A 20,443-nucleotide genomic window follows, 5' to 3' on the forward strand; every position below is an offset into this window, starting at 1 on the left:
CACCTGATGCAGGCTTGAATTGCCCCAGCTTTGACATCATACATACACTGTATGGGCCGCGAGGTTTATGACGGTTATTTGTTTTAGTCTCCCGGCTTCAAAACCAGGGCAAACAAAAACCGCACCCGATGTATTAGGGAAAAAACATAAACTGGTCAACCACAATAATTCATATCATCATACAGCACCAAAGGCAGCTTAGTATGGAACAGTTGTCATGCTGGGTCAATGTGCTAATGTTCATCAAGCAGAGAATGGGTTAAGTCAATGACAGAGCCACTGATTCAGTCACTTGCTGAAGCGGGGATATCCTTAAAACCTGAGCTGTTGGTGGCCGTTGAGGACTGAAGTTGGCCACCCATGGGTTAAGCACACTTATTACAAGTAAATAGCCTATGGAGGTGACCTAAGAGAGTCTCCCATCTGAAGAACTGGGGCAAACCCAGCACAAAAGGAATCAATGGGAAAAAAACGTGAATTGCTTTAAAAGGGATTCCTTTTCGTGAATAAATATGGCACTATGGTCTCCACTGGTTTGGGTTCCCATGTCGATTCAAGAGATATATAGACAGCTATGTAGAAACATTTATACAAAAAAGTTCAAGAACAGCGCAAGCCTATGAAAGATCTTAAAGCTACTTTAACTATTTCAGTCTGAAAATGAGCCCTCTGAGTTAAATATGCACTGCCATCTTTCTTAAGTACATTATTGGCTCCCATTAATAACTTCAGGTCCTAGGGGGATCATTAATCTGAGTCCCCAAGCTGTAAGACTAGGTCAACTCTTGTGCAAAAATAATGGACCCTAGTTCTCAAAGAAATCCCATTGGTTTCAACGGGATACTTCTCTTTGCTAAATCTGGTACAAAAATGTTGACCCAGTTTTATAGCAGCGAGACTTTGATAAATAGCCCCCTAATGTCATCTACCGCCCCCCTACTTAGAGCTTTCCTGTTGTTTCATAAGATGTCTTCCCCTTGCTTGCGGAGATTTTAAATGAATGGAGCATACATTGTCTCCAGCAATGGGGTGTCTCAGCATATTGAAACAGAGCTTAAAAGTCCAACGTTTCCCAAGTCTCAAAGAGGTTTGAGAAACACTGATCAAGAGGACAATAGCCACAGGTACTATACAATATCAACACACAGAGCCACCGACTCTCACGGAGCCCAGGATTACCTTGGCCCCCCAGTTGTTGAAGTGAAGGGGGGGGTGACATCCTGATCTCTACACCCCAACTATGCCCTGTGTCTCCATGCTGGGATGAGGAGAAAATCCTTCTGGGAGTGAAACATGTAAAAATGGACGTGGTTGAAATGCTGGTCACTTCCAAAATTATCTGATGATTGGGAAACACAGGAATGTTCCTTTTTTACATTTGCCACGGAACTGTTGAAATGTGCCTCTCCCTTTTTTTTCCTAAAACAACACTTATTTGCATTTTGGTGTCAATTACTTAAGTAATCAGAGATATAAAAAGACAGCCAATAAAGTCCAATTGTATATCTCCAGATGTACCAAAATAATAATAATAATAATAATAATAATAATAAGTTTTTCTTTGTATAGCGCAGATAGTGTAATACTGTATGTGGTATGGTCATGGCAACATGTGGAGGTTGATAGGATTGCTGAAGACTGTTGCTGAGATCCTTTAGTGAAATATGTGTTTACTGAGCTATTTCTGCCTTGCAGCATGAGGCCTGTTCACACCCTCAGGGTTAAGGCTAGGAAAAGAAAATAATGATAAGGGGGACACTAGGTTGGTTGGGTTTATCTTGGCACTGAGCAGTCAACTGATAACAGAAGTCAGTACCTGACAACTTTCAGCCCACATACTTACATGTTGAGTCTGCTTCTATTTTTAACCCTTTAGGACACTACTACTTAACCCCTTCGGAGCCAGAACAAATTGTTCTGCAGTGTGTCCCAGACCCTTCTGGCATTTGATTAAAAAAAGACCCAAACCTCTCAAACAATCCAAAAGTAATCATTCAGCCCAATGGTTGGGAAACGATATCAGATTAGAAATAGTTTAGTTTCTTAGCGTTCCTATAAAACTTGGCAGCAACTAATACAAATGGCTAATTAGAACTCATTTTTACACTTACAAATACACCCGCATCATGGCACTGTTGGTCTACATTTCAGACTTAATTCTTGACGGGGGGGGTGGGGGGGAAGGATAAAAATGTATTTTTGATGTTTGTTAAACTGTTAAATGAGATTATAATCATTTTAAGTCGGTAGCATAGAAAGTGGAAAGCAGCCATTGGCTTCAATACTCAGGCCAAAGAGCCCAATCTAATCATCATTCTGTCCCAAAACTACTTCAACATATATATAAAGATGTACTAATGTGATCAAGTTTGTATATATGCTTATCGTCACTGTAACCATGGTTCTGTTTTGATTTTATCCCCATCTGTACCCCCTTCCCACCCAAATAAAACTATGGGAACCTGGAGTTCAAACGCCTGCAATGATGGGAAACTCTAGATCTCAGCCTAATCATACTGGGCACTCACAAGATGTACTGTACGTGTACAACTGAATATTGTTTCCTGATTGTATTAATCTATAGAAATAACTTGGATTATATTCCTGTGTGTAATTTTGTAACTCTGACCTCATCCCTTTCCACTAATAAAAAATAAGTTATAAAAAAATAAATAAAAAGTGGAAAACAAATGATATTAGAAGGAAAGTGCAGGCACCTTATCAACCGGTGCTTCATATCAGAGGGGAATCCCTAGGTCCCAGAGGAATCATCAGAGAAGATTAGGAGAGAAACAGGCACACACACTTTCTTATCAAAGAAAAGGTATTGTGCCAAATGGAACCAACGTTTCGGCTGCAAATAACAGCCTTTGTCAAGTTGGTAGCACTCACCTAGACAAAGGCTGTTATTTGTAGCAGAAATGCTGGTTCCTTTTGGCACAATACATTTTTTTTGATCAGCAAGTCTGTGTGCCTGTTTCTCTCCTAATTTTATTGAAAGCAAATGATATCCCACAAATATTCTATGCTGGTCGGCCACCTTTAACACTTCTCACTACACACTTAAGGGGGGGGGGGTAGTTTTGTTGGGGTCTTGGTGTAAGGGGCTAGTTAGGCCACAGGGGTTAGGTTTCCTGAGGGGTGGGGGGGTTAGTCTCTAAGGTAATGAAGGGGGCAAGGAATGTATTTTCATTATGTTCATTAATATTTTTTGGGTGTGATAGCTTACCATGGATTGCCAAGGTGGCTATCTAGGCCCACATTGAGAGCGCCTAGATATCCACAGTGACAATGAATGTTTTAAGGTTCATGTTTTTGATGTGTTTATTTTTTGGGTTAATGCCCCAAATCACAATTAGCCAGATTTGGCTAATAGGGATATTGAGCATAAGCCTAGAGCGGGGGAGGTGGGGGAGGTGGGGGAGTGGGGGAGGTGGGGGAGCGGGGGTGGGGAGGGGGGCGGGATGGTTAGTTTTATAATCTGCCTGCTGAGAACTGGAGTTTGCTACCAATGTACTTCAAAGGAAACCGATGTGCTACAAAGTAACTGCTTTCACTATTAGATGTTAGTGTATGTGTATACGGGCTAAGCATGATTATGATTAGGATATAGGTGCAGTCTCATACATGTTTATATACCAAACACATATTTTGGAAACTTTTCTATTTAGATAGATATATTTGTCAATATTTACTGTCATTTGTCAGTTTCTGGCATATTTTGATTTTTTGTAGTTAGGTTTTTTGGGCTACAAATGACAAGTTTTTAAAAATATTTTGCATTCCTAAATGCTTGTTGGCAATGACATAGAGCAGGGGTGAGCAACCCCAGTCCTCAATGGCCACCAACTGGTCAGGTTTTCAGAATATCCCTGCTTCAGCACAGGGCGGCTCCATCAGATAGATCCAACTGTGCTGAAGCAGGGATAGCCTGAAAACCTGACCTGTTGGTAGCCTTGAGGACTGGAGTTCCCCACTCCTGATTTAGAGACTGGGTGCTTTCAGTTTCTTGCAAGTACAGTAAATGATACAGTACCAAGTGTAACTACATGTTTAAGTTGCAGTCCCACCTAGCAATATATATATATGCAAATGTAAATATAACTGTATGCTCATCTGCATGTCTTAGGCAGGTCTGCAACCCCACCTTTCCCCATTATCACCCAGCACACAGCACTTCCACTGCAGCAAGGGATTCTGGGAAATGACATGCAAATGAGCACGCAGTGCCACTTTTTGCTTCAAAAACCATTTTTAACATGGTTCCCTATAGGCTTAAGCTTGCTGCATGGTCACAGCTTTGAGCACAGCCAGGGTTAAGGTGCATACCGAGAAAACCACCCACAGACAGCTGTTTCGACCTTAATGGGTCTCATCAGTGTGGGGTTGATTAATTGGGTATGCAAAGAAGCTAAAGGGTGGGCCAACCATAATACTGAGTTAAGTTATGGTGAGTAAAAAAAGTGACAAAAACCCTCCACAGCAAAGCAAATATGCAAATGTAAATACAACTGTATGCTCATCTGCATTTCTTAGGCAGGTACGCAATGCAGATGAGCATACAGTTGTATTTGCATTGGCATATTTGCTTTGCTGTGGAGGGTTTTTGTCACTTTTTTTACTCACCATAACTTAACTATATATATATATATATAGACGTGTGGTGACCAGGGGATCCTGATAACCAAAAGAAGACAGCACACTGCAAAGTAAGTATCAAAAAAAGTGTATTGCGTGACACAGGGCCGCCAACGTTTCGGTCCTCCCAACGGGACCGAAACGTTGGCGGCCCTGTGTCACGCAATACACTTTTTTTGATACTAACTTTGCAGTGTGCTGTCTTCTTTTGGTTATCAGGATCCCCTGGTCACCACACGTCTATATACTACATATGGGACAAGCATCTGCCTCGTATACCAAAACGTGAGTGCAAATCTCCATACCTTGACTATATATATATATATATATATATATATATATATTTTTTTTATTTTTTTTTCAAAAATAGAAAATGACAGAATTATTTGCAATGAAGTGTGTTATCAGAATTTAAAAGCAAATTGCGCCTTAGCTTTTTATTGTAGGGATTGAGGGATAACTGGAAGTCCGGCTTTTAGGGGGATAAATATTGACTTTTGCCATAAATGAGGCAGAGGAGGTTTTCTTTCAGCTTGTTTGAACAGGGTGACGGAGCTGCCTTTTAGAAACACGTTTGTTCTTGCTCACTCAAGATTGAATTTGTCCAAATGCTTTTGCTTATTTTCAAGGTGGCTGTTGCTTAATAAAACAAGCCACTCCCTTGCGTGCAGGAGTACTAACCAAGCCGTGGCCTGTCTGAAAGATTCAGCTGCAGCAAATAAGTGGCACGCATCAACTACAGCAGCCGTGCATTATTATATTTGTATCTAACACCCTGCTATGTGCATGCTGTGTGTCTCACTATCAGGGATTTGAGAGGCAAATGAGTGCGATCTTTTTGTGTCAGAGCAGAGGAGCCTGCAATGAATCACAAGCCACTCTGTCCCTAACGTGGCTGTGGTTTCCTTTACACGCTTTAGAATATGAACATGATACACCTTCCATCTATGTATCACGTGGTCCCCTAAAAATTGGCCTGCGTGATTACACAAGTCGAATAATGTTATCTAGCCCATTACCTAATTATGCTGTTGTGGGAAAAAAATCATAAACCCTTAGCTGTCAGAGCAATAAGCAGCGTATTAGTCTGCAGAGAGGTTAAGAAAGATAATAGTGATTTTCAAGCCTGTGGTGACTTCTGAACTAGCAGAACCCGCTTTGGAAACCAGTGTCAGCATTTTGTTGGTGCTTTGGTTGAGTTACATTTGCCCATATTTACTATGCAGGGCTACTACATAAGACACCTGACTTCAATGGGCTGTACGTCTAATGGCATAGCGGCGCTTAGTAGATATTGCCTGTGATCTCTATGTTATGCCTTTTCAGGGCCGGGTTTCTGTAATCCTTCCTGTATATAAAGTGAGTGCTATTCAGAAGAGAAAAAAAAGGTATTATTTGTATTGCTGCTGTAGATGGTATTGCACACACATTCGAAGAAACACTGAGGGGAGGGATTTTGAATGGACTGGCACAAAAAGTCTAACAGTACATAATATGACAAACAATATGCAGAACTAATATATATATTGCACTAGTGCTTAATATTTTTTTATGTGTATTTCCTTTTCTATAGTATTACGCCTTTTTTTTTTTAGAAAAATAATACTTTTAAACAATTTTTTTTAACGTGACAAAATATGTGCATTTTGCATACATTTAATTACCGAGTACACATTGCTGAATATTCCAGCTAAATTTGTTCCATTCTTTGGGCATTTTCATTCTCATAAAGCCACCACCCAAACCGCCATCTGTTTTATTCTTTTATTATTTTATCAGGATAATTGGTTTTAAAGAGTACCGAAGACCCTCATTATAGATCAATTCAGATTTTTGGGGAAAGATGAATTGAAGGAAATATCCTCCTCCCTTAATTAGATGCTGTGCTATAAGTAACTTCCCTAAAGAGATCGGGAATGCTGTTTATGTGAGTAGGTCTTGTACTGCTGTCACTGGACATTAAAGGAGCAACCATCCAGCCTTTGCTAATACCGGTTATAGGATCTCCACTTTCGGCTCAGCTGGGATGGAGATATTTATCCAGTGGGCTTGTTTGGATGCACTGCACCATGTTTTGCTTGCAACTGAATCAGATGTAAGACAGTGTAAGGCTTGTAATATAGTAAGCGCTAGCGGGCGCGCACACAGTGTTGCACGTGCTTGTGGCGCACACGTTTAATGTCTATAGGGCAAGCAGTGACGCACGCGGCTAGGAGGCATGGCTATGACATCACAGTGTTAGGCCGCACTCTGATTGGCTCACTGTGGTGCGGCAACAGCGCAAAAATACGAATTTCTTGTATTTCCTCAGATCTGCTGTGCCAACGCTCACGGCCGTGCGCACGCACGTCTCAACTATAGCAACCTCAGGCAATTATCATTGATGCGCACGGTAGCGCACGCGCGAGCACTGTATTACAGGTTCAAGTATGAATGTCACATGTTATGGTTAGACAGGGATGTTTATGACACGAGAGGAGATTTTGTTAACAGTATTCCAAAATGAAAAACGGATTCACTGTTTGGTCGCGCTTATAGTGCTTGCGACGGCGACGCGACCGATGACGTCACCCATTGCTGTCGCTCCAAAATTGTGTATCACTGGAGTGGTAAATTTTTCATCATTTGCTTAGCTCACTGGCAGAGATCAAGATGATTGCCAGTCATTTAAATGACTAGTATCCCCAGATATAACAACAGGTTAAACATTATGGTTTAATATTGGCACAGTTTTCAACCAATCACTATGCTGCAAACATTCTACCACCCTATCATGCTGACATGCCAAGCACTCTCTATATCCCTCCTTTCTGAAGAAAGCTGGTGATGTATTGTGATGGTGTGAACCCATACCCTGGAGTGCTGTACTCTGGATTCATGATACCCACCAATGAGGTCTCAACAGGTGTATCTAATATTCAGGTTAAGGAAGAATACCATTGTGAGTAAACCTCCAATATGAAAGCGCACCTCTACTTTGGGGAAACCACCTTCTTGTCTCACATACATTTGTATAATAAGGCAAGAAGGCACGTGCCCAATCTGATAACAAGAAACATATCTGATAACAAGAAACAAGCATTGCACCCACTGACCCTAGACATATTCTAGACTAGTGATAAGTTATTTGTAGTGTGTAATGTAAGCTACCTAGAACACAACACAACACCTGTGCAAAATGCCACACACACATTTGTATTTCTTGGTATCTGCAATTCCAGGAACCCCTTGTGGTCCATTCAGTTACCACCTGTCATGATTTAGTACAGCTTATTAAATACGGCCCCAAAATCCTTTGCAATTTAACAATGCTTTTCAGTAAAGCTCCTGATGATAGCTCATGGAAAATGGTGAAGGAAGCGAGTGTGGGCTCTTTGATCAACATTCACAACAAAGGTAGGTCAAATGACAGATGGCAGGGGTGGAGTTCATGTTTTCAGTACAAATTTATTCAACTATACAAATGTTAATAAATGATGAAATATCAGTAAAGTCAAAAATTACACACGCCATGAACAACTGAAAAAAAAAGTTTCAGGGAATGTCTCTAAAGTTCATTCTATCTCTCTCTTGTATTTGATGACATAAATAATAATAATAATAATAATAAAAATAATAACAATAACAATAATGATAATAACAATAATAATTAAATTAAAAAATCTAAATCTTACTAACATTTCATCCTATCATGATCAGAATGTTTGGACATTGTAGTGTTAGGCCATTATCTATGGATGCCACATATGTGTTCCATCTTCATAATATATGTGACACATGCATGTGGCATTTTGAACATAGTACTTGCCTGTAATGTGCATGCTGTTACAAACATGCAAGTGGCATTGTACTTCCATACTGTTATGGTACAATTTGATGTACTATGTTTTAATAAGTATATTCACTAAAAGCTTCAATGTCCTATATTTGTCCATTTGGTTGAGGTAGTTGTTGTGACTGTGAATTGTACATAGGAGCTAATTGCAAGACAACTTAAGATTTGCCGTATGCAATGTTCATAAGGTGTCTTATATATGTATATGTATGTGTGAAGGGATTGATTTAGCTGGGTCAGAGTAAACAAGAAATTAATAAAAGATAAAGTAAAGAAAACACAAATTTGTATCAGTCTATTCCATTTTTGTACAATACTGTACAGGAAACGTGTTTAAATAACAGACAAATGAATAAGGGTGTGATGAGACGTACAACGAATGAAAAACATATATTATACTTGCACTTGGTGGAGGAGCTAGTGTAACTCGTTACATGATTTCCTAAAGTGGATTCCTTTCTTTAATGAAGCATATCAAATACTAAAGCTTGAGGCTCTAACTAACACAATAATATCAATGTATTGATTAATATATTTGGTGGTCAGATCTAGATGTTACCCAAACTGAAAACAATTAAAAAGACTACAGTAACAGCCCCCTCCTCTTCTTCCCTAATTGATGTTGAAAGTGAGACCAGCTTTGTGAGTAAAATACTAAATCCTAAATTATCAAAAAAATAAGTTAAGAAGATGGCTTGTAGCTAATAGGACAATCAGATCTTGTCAATCTGACAAAGAAGCTGTTGGCTCAGTCAGTAAGGGAATATTTTAGGTACAATTAGTATCAGACACATTGAGAATAATACTTCAGGAATTCCACAAAAGGTGAGCTCAATCTGTCGAGATCTGAATACACTAAAGTAAGTCAAAGTCATTTGTAAGGTAGACATTCTACAAATGACATTGCCAAGTTAAAAAAAAAAAATCTGTGACCAATCTCAATGCAATACTGGAGTGAATTTCTTAATGTCGTGATTCCCTTCTATTTCTTCCTAGTTAAATCTAGAAATTTTAAAGAACAAGTGGCCCAAGAGAAATCCTAATAGGATTTTGATTCTTACGCAATAAAGCCGCTAACCCAACACAGTTCCAAAGAGTTAGATCTTGATAGTGTCTCTACAACTCGGCATTTGCCTGCCAAGTACAGTGAGACAACAACAAGCTTCATTGGAATCATTCGTAGTTGTGGCACATATCTACCCAGACATGTTGAGCGTTTTGTTTTGCTTGTTTGGCCTTTACCTCTCTGCCCGAATTTTGTATCTGAGAACAAAATACGCTATGAGGCGCAGGGCGACAAAGAATACTCCAAGGATAATAAAATCTAAGTACAGTTTGGCATTCTCCACGTCCAGCTCCTTCAAGATAGCTTTAGACTTCTGAAAGTGGCACGTCTCGCCTTCATCACAGTGCAGATCTTCTCGATCAAGACCGTAAATCGCCAAGATCACCCCCTCAAATCCATATCTGCAAAGAGACAAAATATAAGCCTTACAAACAATATTCTATGATTAGTACGTCCCTATTTCCACTTCGAGAAATAACGAGAAGTTGAATAACACAATTACAGGTGCAGTAACTTCCATTCACTTGACCAGAAGCGAATGCATGGTTTATTGCATATTTTTTTCCATTTTCACTTTACTGAATGAGGGCTAAAGACTTACATTAACGTGAACGCACTAAATTGGTGTATATATTAAAAGCTAATATATGAATAACTTTAGGTAATTCCATTGTTCACAGAATTTGTGCTGTATTGATAAATTGATCTCACAAAAAAGTAATTACAATATTATTGGCTTGCTTACATTTTAAATAGCACATGCCCACCTCCATTCCTTCCTATACATGTACACCTCTCATTTCCTCCTATACATGCACAGTACACCTCTCATTTCCTCCTATACATGCACAGTACACCTCTCATTTCCTCCTATACATGCACAGTACACCTCTCATTTCCTCCTATACATGCACAGTGCACCTCTCATTTCCTCCTATACATGCACATTACACACCTCATTTCCTCCTATATATGTACAGTACACCTAATTTCCTCCTATACATGCAAGTACACCTCCCACTCCTTCCAATACATGTACAGTACACCTCTCATTTCCTCCTATACATGCACAGTACACCTCTCATTTCCTCCTATACATGCACAGTACACCTCTCATTTCCTCCTATACATGCACAGTACACCTCTCATTTCCTCCTATACATGCACAGTACACCTCTCATTTCCTCCTATACATGCACAGTACACCTCTCATTTCCTCCTATACATGTAAGTACACCTCATTTCCTCCTATACATGTAAGTACACCCCATTTCCTCCTATACATGTACACATCCCATTCCTTCCTATACATGTACACCTCCCATTCCATCCTATACATATACACCTCCCATTCCTTTCTATACATGTACACCTCCCATTCCTTCCTATACATGTACACCTCCCATTCCTTCCTGTACATGTACACCTCACATTCCTTCCTATACATGTACACCTCCCATTCCTTCCTATACATGTACATCTCCCACTCCTTCCTATACATGTACACCTCCCACTCCTTCCTATACATGTACACCTCCCACTCCTTCCTATACATGTACACCTCCCACTCCTTCCTATACATGTACACCTCCCACTCCTTCCTATACATGTACACCTCCCATTCCTTCCTATACATGTACATCTCCCACTCCTTCCTATACATGTACACCTCCCACTCCTTCCTATACATGTACACCTCCCATTCCTTCCTATACATGTACACCTCCCACTCCTTCCTATACATGTACACCTCCCATTCCTTCCTATACATGTACACCTCCCACTCCTTCCTATACATGTACACCTCACATTCCTTCAGATACATGTACACCTCCCACTCCTTCCTATACATGTACACCTCCCACTCCTTCCTATACATGTACACCTCCCACTCCTTCCTATACATGTACACCTCCCACTCCTTCCTATACATGTACACCTCCCACTCCTTCCTATACATGTACACCTCCCACTCCTTCCTATACATGTACACCTCCCACTCCTTCCTATACATGTACACCTCACACTCCTTCCTATACATGTACACCTCACACTCCTTCCTATACATGTACAACTCCCATTCCTTCCTATACATGTACACCTCCCACTCCTTCCTATACATGTACACCTCACATTCCTTCCTATACATGTACACCTCCCACTCCTTCCTATACATGTACACCTCCCATTCCTTCCTATACATGTACACCTCCCACTCCTTCCTATACATGTACACCTCCCATTCCTTCCTATACATGTACACCTCCCATTCCTTCCTATACATGTACACCTCCCACTCCTTCCTATACATGTACACCTCCCACTCCTTCCTATACATGTACACCTCCCATTCCTTCCTATACATGTACACCTCCCTTTCCTTCCTATACATGTACACCTCCCATTCCTTCCTATACATGTACACCTCCCATTCCTTCCTATACATGTACACCTCCCATTCCTTCCTATACATGTACACCTCCCATTCCTTCCTGTACATGTACACCTCACATTCCTTCCTATACATGTACACCTCCCATTCCTTCCTATACATGTACACCTCCCATTCCTTCCTGTACATGTACACCTCCCATTCCTTCCTATACATGTACACCTCCCATTCCTTCCTATACATGTACACCTCCCATTCCTTCCTATACATGTACACCTCCACTCCTTCCTATACATGTACACCTCCCACTCCTTCCTATACATGTACACCTCCCACTCCTTCCTATACATGTACACCTCCCACTCCTTCCTATACATGTACACCTCCCACTCCTTCCTATACATGTACACCTCCCACTCCTTCCTATACATGTACACCTCCCACTCCTTCCTATACATGTACACCTCCCACTCCTTCCTATACATGTACACCTCCCACTCCTTCCTATACATGTACACCTCCCACTCCTTCCTATACATGTACACCTCCCACTCCTTCCTATACATGTACACCTCCCACTCCTTCCTATACATGTACACCTCCCACTCCTTCCTATACATGTACACCTCCCACTCCTTCTTATACATGTACACCTCCCACTCCTTCCTATACACGTACACCTCCCATTCCTTCCTATACATGTACACCTCCCACTCCTTCCTATACATGTACACCTCCCATTCCTTCCTATACATGTATACCTCCCATTCCTTCCTATACACGTACACCTCCCATTCCTTCCTATACATGTACACCTCACATGTACACCAAAAGTAAATTGTTCTTGCTCCGATCAGTAAATCCAGATGTTCGGGGATACATTACTACAGTCTACCAGCTGCACACCCAGTGCTTGAGGGTTGTACCAGATGACACAAAGAGCAAACCTTCAATTCCTTCCAAATAAATTCACGTTGATAAATATGATGCTGTTGCTGCTGCGCTGTTTTGCACCAGTTTTACGCCATGGGGCGACTTTAGGGAATAGAGTCCTCTGTGTCAATTTAAACATCTTTAGAACTTGATACATAGCCTCCTATGTCCCTATATTATCTTCTAAAATCTCTTCCCCCAATAGGCCAAGGCCTTTTGCAAAGAAAAACACTCCCGCCGCTGTTTAAAGTAAGCTCCTTAACGAAGTCCCGCATTGGAGGTCTATGGTTTTTTAATGAGTGTCTATGAACACAGTGAAAAAGCCCAAACCAGAAGAATGTTACCATTGGGCAATGAGTTAAGAGCTGATGGAGGCCATTTATTTTAACTTTAACATTACTGTACCTGACATAGGACATGTATGACATCCATTGAAGGTAGCCTGGAATAGTATCGAAGCTGACAAAGAACCCCGAGAATAGGAGCACAGGGATAGCTGTAACTGGCCCCGCAAATGTCGCCACCTGGAAGAGAAGAAAACCCATGAAGTCTACAAATTCGGCCAACCGTCATCTATTTGTACTACCTCTAATCAGACAATAACACATCGAAAAATCGCATTTTCAAATGTAGCAGGCAAAACAAAAGGAAATGAACATACTACTTGTGTATGGTTGTGGTGGCTAACTCCAGTCTTCAAAGGCCACCAGCAGGTCCAGGTGTTAAGGACATCCCTGCTTCAACACAGGTGGCTCAATCAATGACTGAGCCACTGATTGATTCACTTGTGCTGAAGCAGGGATATCCTTATAACCTGACTTGTTGGTGGCTCTTGAGGACTGGAGTTGGCCGCCCCTGGTGTAAGGCATTTATGCAGCATGTACCTGCAGAGAAGTGGAAGCTGCTCCTATGACGAGCCCTAAAGACTGAGCCACGAGTGACGTCATTGTTCCCAACGCAGAAAACAGGATGAATCTGAGTGCATCGGAGGGTTGAGACGTCATCCAATATACAATACTGCAGTAAGATACCGGAAATATAATCTAAAACAAAAAGATATATGGTTCAGTCACGGCATCCTTAGCATAGATAAGACAGGTTCATACTATAACATTATGTTAGCTAAATAACCAAGAATGAGTTATTATTCCTAATTATAGGCTAAAGCAGTAAAATTCAGGGCATTATTGAAAACCCTGCTCTCTGATTGGTTAACATTCCGGGCATTATCCACAGTAATGCCCTGAATTTCAGCAGCTTGCAAAATGCAGTTTTCAATCTGTTTATTTCCAGCCAATCAGCTTTCAGAACAGCTGAGACAGGGCAGGGGATTGGTTTTAATTAAGTAAAAGCTGTGAGACATGGCAGGGGATTGGTCAAAAAGTATCAGCCACGGTTTGACTCCTCCCCCTCCCGAGCTGACTGAGATTTTCTGAGCAGATTCAGTTGAATTGGGGGGGGGAGAGACTGCAAAGAAGTGAGTGTGTTGTGTATAGAGGTGCAGTGTTGTGTGTGTGTGGGGGGGGGGGTAGAGGTGCTGTGTGGTGCTGTATTGTGTGTAGAGCTGGGCGGGAGAGTGCAAAGTTTAGTAAGTGTCTGCATTTTTGATTGTGGCTGCAGTGTGTGTGTGTGTTGTGCTGTTGTATGTGTAGAAGCAGTTTGTGTGAGTGTATGGCTGATGTGTGTGTGTGTGTATAAAGCTACTGTGTGTGTTTGTGTGTGTGTGTGTGTGTGTGTGTGTGTGTGTGTGTGTGTGTGTGTGTGTGTGTCTGTATAGAGCTCCAGTGTATGTGTGTGTGTCAGTAGCAGTGTTTATGGGTGTAGCATGTGTGTGTAGCAGCAGAGTTTGTGTGTGTGTAGAGCTGCTGTGTGTGTATAGCTGCTGCTGTGTGTGTAGAGGTGCTGTGTAATGAGTGTAGAGGAAGTGCTGTGTTGTGTGTCTAGAGCTCCAGTGTATGTGTGTGTGTAGAGGCACTGTGTTGTGTGTGCTGTGCTGTTTTGTGTGTGTGTATGTGTGTGTGTGTGTGTGTGTGTGTGTACACAGAGGGGGCGGCAGTATGTGGATATAGATATCTGCAGTGTAAGCGTATATAGAGGTGGTTACATGTATTTACCATTTTAGTTTAATAAAAAAATCTATTTAACTATACAAAAGTGTCTATTATTTATTAAATAAGCCTACATTTAGCCTATAATAGTAATAATCCCCTCAGAACAGGGCATTACTGGCCAATAATGCCCTGGCTGGGTTAAAGTCCCTCGGCTTTGCCTCGGGCCTTCAACTCTTCCAGCCAGGGCATTATTGACCAGTAATGCTCTGTTCTTCAGGGATTATTACTTAAATATACTGTACACACTTCTTTATTTACAGCATGTTCATGGTATTTTTTAACAGCTCAAAGTGCCCAAATCCCTACTAAAGTTAAATGAAAGTTAAAATACAGATGTAGCAGGTGCTATTAACCCCCTTAACGCACATTAATGCACAAAATAACACGTTAAATAACACGTGTGTTATCTGGTTAACCCTTGTTTTCAATAGCAGTGCTGTCCAATAACGCACCAGCGTTAACGCAACGTATCACATTAACAGGTGCAATAACTTCTGCCACATCTGTATGGCTAGTACTGTCACAATCAGCTTTTTAATCTTGAATCCTAAAGTCCTAAAATGAACCATAGGTATACTGTCACGGCCCCTTTTATTCTCCAACATCTCCGATTTTGTTTGGGTATTTTTTCCGAATGCCACGCACTTCAAGCGTTCATGCTGAGACAGCGCTAATACAATGCACTAGGATAAAGGCGGCCGTGGCTAAAATACCGGAACATACCGCATCAAATACTGCATTTGCCCGCGGTTTTCAGAGTTGCGCCGATACGGCCTCACGAGGATAAAGGCGGCCGCGACTGTATTAATGCCAAAGTGAATTTCCTTATCGTAATGAAAAAACCCCAAATATACTGTATTCCCTTCTATTGCAAGGAAACAACAAGGACAGGGGCGTTCTATTGGAATAGATTTGACTTACCTGAAAGGGTACATCCGCCATAGTTTTGGCTAAGTAGTAAGCCTTCAGGCTGTACCAGTAGTTTAGATGCTCTCTGAGAAACACTCCCATTTCAAGAGGAACTATAATTAAAATGAAAAAAAAAAAAAAACATACATTTGTTTTGTGTAAGTAAGTCTGCTGTGACCATCATGCTACGAATATCATGTACTTATTGTAATACTCATGTCCCACCATCCTCACTGTTACCTCACATGGGGGATATGATTAACCTTTATGCCTCCTCTATCTCCACCATTGTTGTCCTACTGACTTCTCCTATAGCCATACTGGTATTCCCATGCTTTTGGAAAGTACACGGTTTAACTCTATGCTTTAAGCAAATAGCAGTCTAGATAGGGCAACATCTCTACAATCTGTCATGGGCATTTGTTTTAATTACATGAATAAAAGGCCAACACGTTTGCATCACAGATATGCAGTGTAATAACGCATATACTCACATGTCAGAACAGTTGGCATGAGAGCTGCAAACATCAGGAACAGCATGGAGAAGAAGAGGAAGCCAGAGTTACTCAGGACCTTCTTGGCCTCGTTCCCAATGCCTAAGTACAGTAAACCTATGAGGATTCCAATTCCGACGTGTGAAATGATCCGTAAGTGGGTCAGCACCTACAGTAGGAAGAAGTTGTGACCAACAGTTATATTTTGTGAACAAACACAACCTGCAAGCATGAAAAATGCTGAAGAAACAATCACATTCAAAAACTAGCTCAACCATTAGCCACAAATGTTAGCCTGTTGATTGCTTTCGCATGATTAATTAGCTCATATAGATTCATTAAACTGTAAACCGTAGACATTACTTCATCTGTGTACTTGCTAATCTGTCCCTCTGTACAAATCCATATATATATATATATATATATATGTATTTACTGCATTTGAGATCCTCTCCCACAGGTGTGGGGCTGTAATATACATTTAGTGCCTGCACTATTGACACATTTGTCTTGAATGTACTATAACTATGCTATAACTTCAGCGTCTGAAATGCTTGTCTATAATTTTATTTCCTGCATACATGTCCCCCCTCTCCCTCACTTATTCTAGAATGTAGTGAGCTTCTTGTCTTACATTGAATTCACTAAACATATGATCTATAACCAATTAATAACAGCATTATATACTTAAATAAACACCTAAACATCAACAATAATGTGTCTTTAATTGGAAAGAGAAGAATCATGGTCTAGGTCCACAGTACGAGCAATAAAAGCACACAATGGGGTCTACATTTACCAGTGCAATAAAACAGAGCCATATTCATCAAAGAACTGCAATTCCATTGAAAGCAATGGGAGATTTTGCTTTGATAAAGCTGGTGCAATTCTGTTGCATGGACATTGTCCCAGTTTTGCAGCCAGGACACTTTAGGGACACCCCCCCCCGTATGTTTATTGGTAAATTAAACCCTAATATTTTGTTTCCAAGAGGAACCATCTTCCAGTCTTTCTGATGTCCAGAGGTACTCAAGAAGTATTTTCCAGGTTGATACTAACACACGTTAATTCTATTGTTTCATTACTGTCATGAGTGTTCAACACGCCAATTTGTGTGTGTGTGGGGGGGGGGGACTGAAAATGGCGAGAGATGGAATAACTTACCGAGTCCCTCATGATACTGAGGCATGTCCTCTTAAATAGGATGCAGAACTGAGTGAGGCAACTAGCTGAGAAACTGTGGCAACCTTCTGTGGGTAAGGAGTCCTAAAAATAATACACGTAGGATTAGATCATCTCATTTTCTGCCCATTTCAATGATACCCGTATGCAAGAAGAGTCAAAGTGCCAGTGTTAACCAGCAAACATTTCATTTGTATAAATATGAAAGGCAGTCCGGACAAAACCCTGCAACTGCTGACTAGCACAGGGGTGGGCAACTCCAGTCCTCAAGGGCCACTAACAGGTCAGTTTTGTAGATATAATCTTTTTATTGTCCGATGAACCAAAGTGATCCTAAAAGCAAACATCTACAAACTTCTGGCAACAGTGAGCAGTAACATTGGGATGGGAGTAAAGGCTGTGCTGCATAAACTGTGTGATACGCCAGGCATAAGCTTATAGGGGGCCCATGTTAAAATAGACAAGAAGCAAAACGTCACAGACTGCGAGTACTCATTTGCATGTCATTACCCAGAATCCCTGGCTGCAGTGGAAGCATTGTATGTTAAGAGATAATGGGGAAAGGCAGGATTGCAGAGGTGTCTAAGTATGGGAATACTGTATGCTCATAAGTGGTATTGTATGTTAATTTGCTATATATACCAAAGAAAATCTATGACGATTTTCATTAGAAAAAGGCCTGGACGGCCGCTTCAGCAGATATAGAATGTACCACTAAATCTGTGACGAATTTAGACATGTTAAAACCACCTTGTTCTTTACAGGTTGTGCTTGTAGATTAATAATGGGTTTTAAAATAAAATTCTGCAAAGAAAGTGCTTTACCTCGTCGGATGGCTTGTGCCACAGGAACGGATTTGGATCACTGTCTCCGCAAAGGGCTCTTTTCTGTTCTGCTTCGCAAACGTTATCCTGCACGGCTCTCACAAGGCGAGGGTTCTGCTCCCCATATTCCCCGGATGCCACTTCCATTACTACAGGGATTAACATACGGCATGAGTCACTGGGGCTCTGTATGGTTTGTATTCATTTCAGAATGGCACATTTTAAACACCCCACAGCCATAGTATAGGGCATCTGTATTATAGCTACGTTGAGCTTTCTACTTTTTCACACCAATCTCCTACAGCAAAACCACAGCCATGAGAATGGGTGCAATTTCAAGTGACGTTGGGGTTTTGTATGGAAAGCAAAGAAAAGTTTACTTTGATGCACTGCACCATTATAAGGTTCTTTTAGACTGAGTGGCTTATGCCATCTAAGATCTGGCGGAAATATGGATGAAGAAAGAGAGGAAAAATTACACACACAAATTCAGAATTGCTACATCCTGGATATGCATTTTTGGTCTGTAACTTCTTACTATTGGTGGCAGTATTTCCCAAAATGAAAGCTGGTACAAACGGGGACATACAGTAAAGACACAAAAGAAAATGACGCTCCCCATTTGCCTTTATAGACAGACTACAAAGTGTGTTTCGGGTTTAAAGAAATAAGTCTTGAGTTTAACATGGTGTATTGTATATTTGTCCTGTTTGTTCTAATTATGCTGCAGTACTTAGGAGCAATCTTTATGCATTTTCAGAGAAAATATAGATTGTGTGTATTGACCCACCCCATATACCATCTAACCCACAATAATGCCACCAGAAGTATCAAACCCGGTGCACACCACCTGCTCCAGCTATTCTCTATCATGCAGCTCTCTGCTGTGTCGTAAGATGGCATCATACTCACAAGTCTGAGTTATTTATGCTTTGAAAATGCAGGAGACTGTGTTTGGAGAGATCTTGCACGATACTGAGTGGGCCAAACATGACAGAGGTGGGCAGGGCCGCCGACAGGAGGGGGGGGGTGAGCCGGGACACGTGTCCCAGGCCCGGCAGATGTGGGGGGACTGGTCGGCTGGCTCCGGCTCTCCCTGGTCCTCTCTCACACTGGGCGCGCTGAAAGCTGCGTGCGACTTCTAGGCGGGCCTAGCTTCCAGCACGCACCGGCAGGAGAGAGGCCCAGTCTCGCAGAGAGGGAAGTGCGGCATGGGAGAGAGGCCCAGCAACAGCTGGGGAGAGCCAGGGCACCAGAGGCTTCAGACCATCCCAAAGTAGTTAGTGTGCTTGTGTGTGTTAGGCCTCGTTCAGGGTGCTGGCTTCGGAGGGAGGGCGTGCTGACGTGCTTGCTGCAGTGAGAAACAAAGTATTCAATTTGAATACTTGTTTTCAAGGTAGCTACTGCCCTGCCTCCGAAGCCAGGCGTTGCCGCTGACGACAGCTCAGTAAACGAAAATTTCGTTTCTTGGAGCTGAAGCCGCGTCACAGGGACCAAGGCAGCCAATGAAATCATTCTTCAGAATGATTTCATGGCTGCAGCTTGGATACTTTAACCCTGCAGCCTGTAGCCCCGCCCCCTCCCCAACGCTGAAAAGGCAGCTGGGGGATAATCACATGTCGCCAGCAAACTCCCAGCACTGCCTCCCGCACGCCCCCCCTCCGAGTCCTCAGCTGCCTCCCTGAACGAGCCCTTAGTTGGCATTCTGTGTGTATGGTGGGGGGGGGGGGGTACTGTATTTGTCGGGTGGGGGTGGTATTGTGTGTGTTTGGGGGGCGTGTGGGGGGGGGGCGATGGGATTGAGGGAACGGGGGATAATTAAGTGGTAGCCGAGGGGGGGTGGGGTGAAGAGTGTGAGAGGAGATAGGGTGGAAGAGGGTGGTAGAGGAGTGAGAGGGGGAGAGTGAGTGAGGGGGGAAGAGTGAGAGACAAAGGGAGGGAAGAGAACTACACGGGGAAATGAAGGGACTCACCAGGAGGTGTTAGAGGGGGGGAATAGAGGAGGAGGTGCGAGAGGTGGGGGAGGATAGAGGGGGTTCTCGAGGAGATGTGAAAGGGG

General features: G+C 41.9%; 1 protein-coding gene across 1 annotated transcript in view; it reads right to left on the reverse strand.

Annotated features, from left to right (window-relative positions):
* Nucleotides 1-4,999: 4,999 nt before the first annotated feature.
* Nucleotides 5,000-20,443, reverse strand: part of ABCG1 (ATP binding cassette subfamily G member 1) — a 68,619-nt gene continuing 53,175 nt past the window's right edge. The window contains exons 9-15 of the mRNA XM_075593672.1: nt 18,385-18,533; nt 17,543-17,644; nt 16,379-16,547; nt 15,897-15,997; nt 13,749-13,907; nt 13,270-13,388; nt 5,000-9,940 (exon numbers count right to left, since the gene is read on the reverse strand). Coding sequence (XP_075449787.1) covers nt 9,712-9,940; nt 13,270-13,388; nt 13,749-13,907; nt 15,897-15,997; nt 16,379-16,547; nt 17,543-17,644; nt 18,385-18,533 — 1,028 coding nt within the window. The 3' untranslated portion in view covers nt 5,000-9,711. The remainder of the gene's footprint in view (nt 9,941-13,269; nt 13,389-13,748; nt 13,908-15,896; nt 15,998-16,378; nt 16,548-17,542; nt 17,645-18,384; nt 18,534-20,443) is intronic.

Source organism: Ascaphus truei, chromosome 3 (assembly GCF_040206685.1).
Source record: "Ascaphus truei isolate aAscTru1 chromosome 3, aAscTru1.hap1, whole genome shotgun sequence".
NCBI lineage: Eukaryota > Metazoa > Chordata > Amphibia > Anura > Ascaphidae > Ascaphus > Ascaphus truei.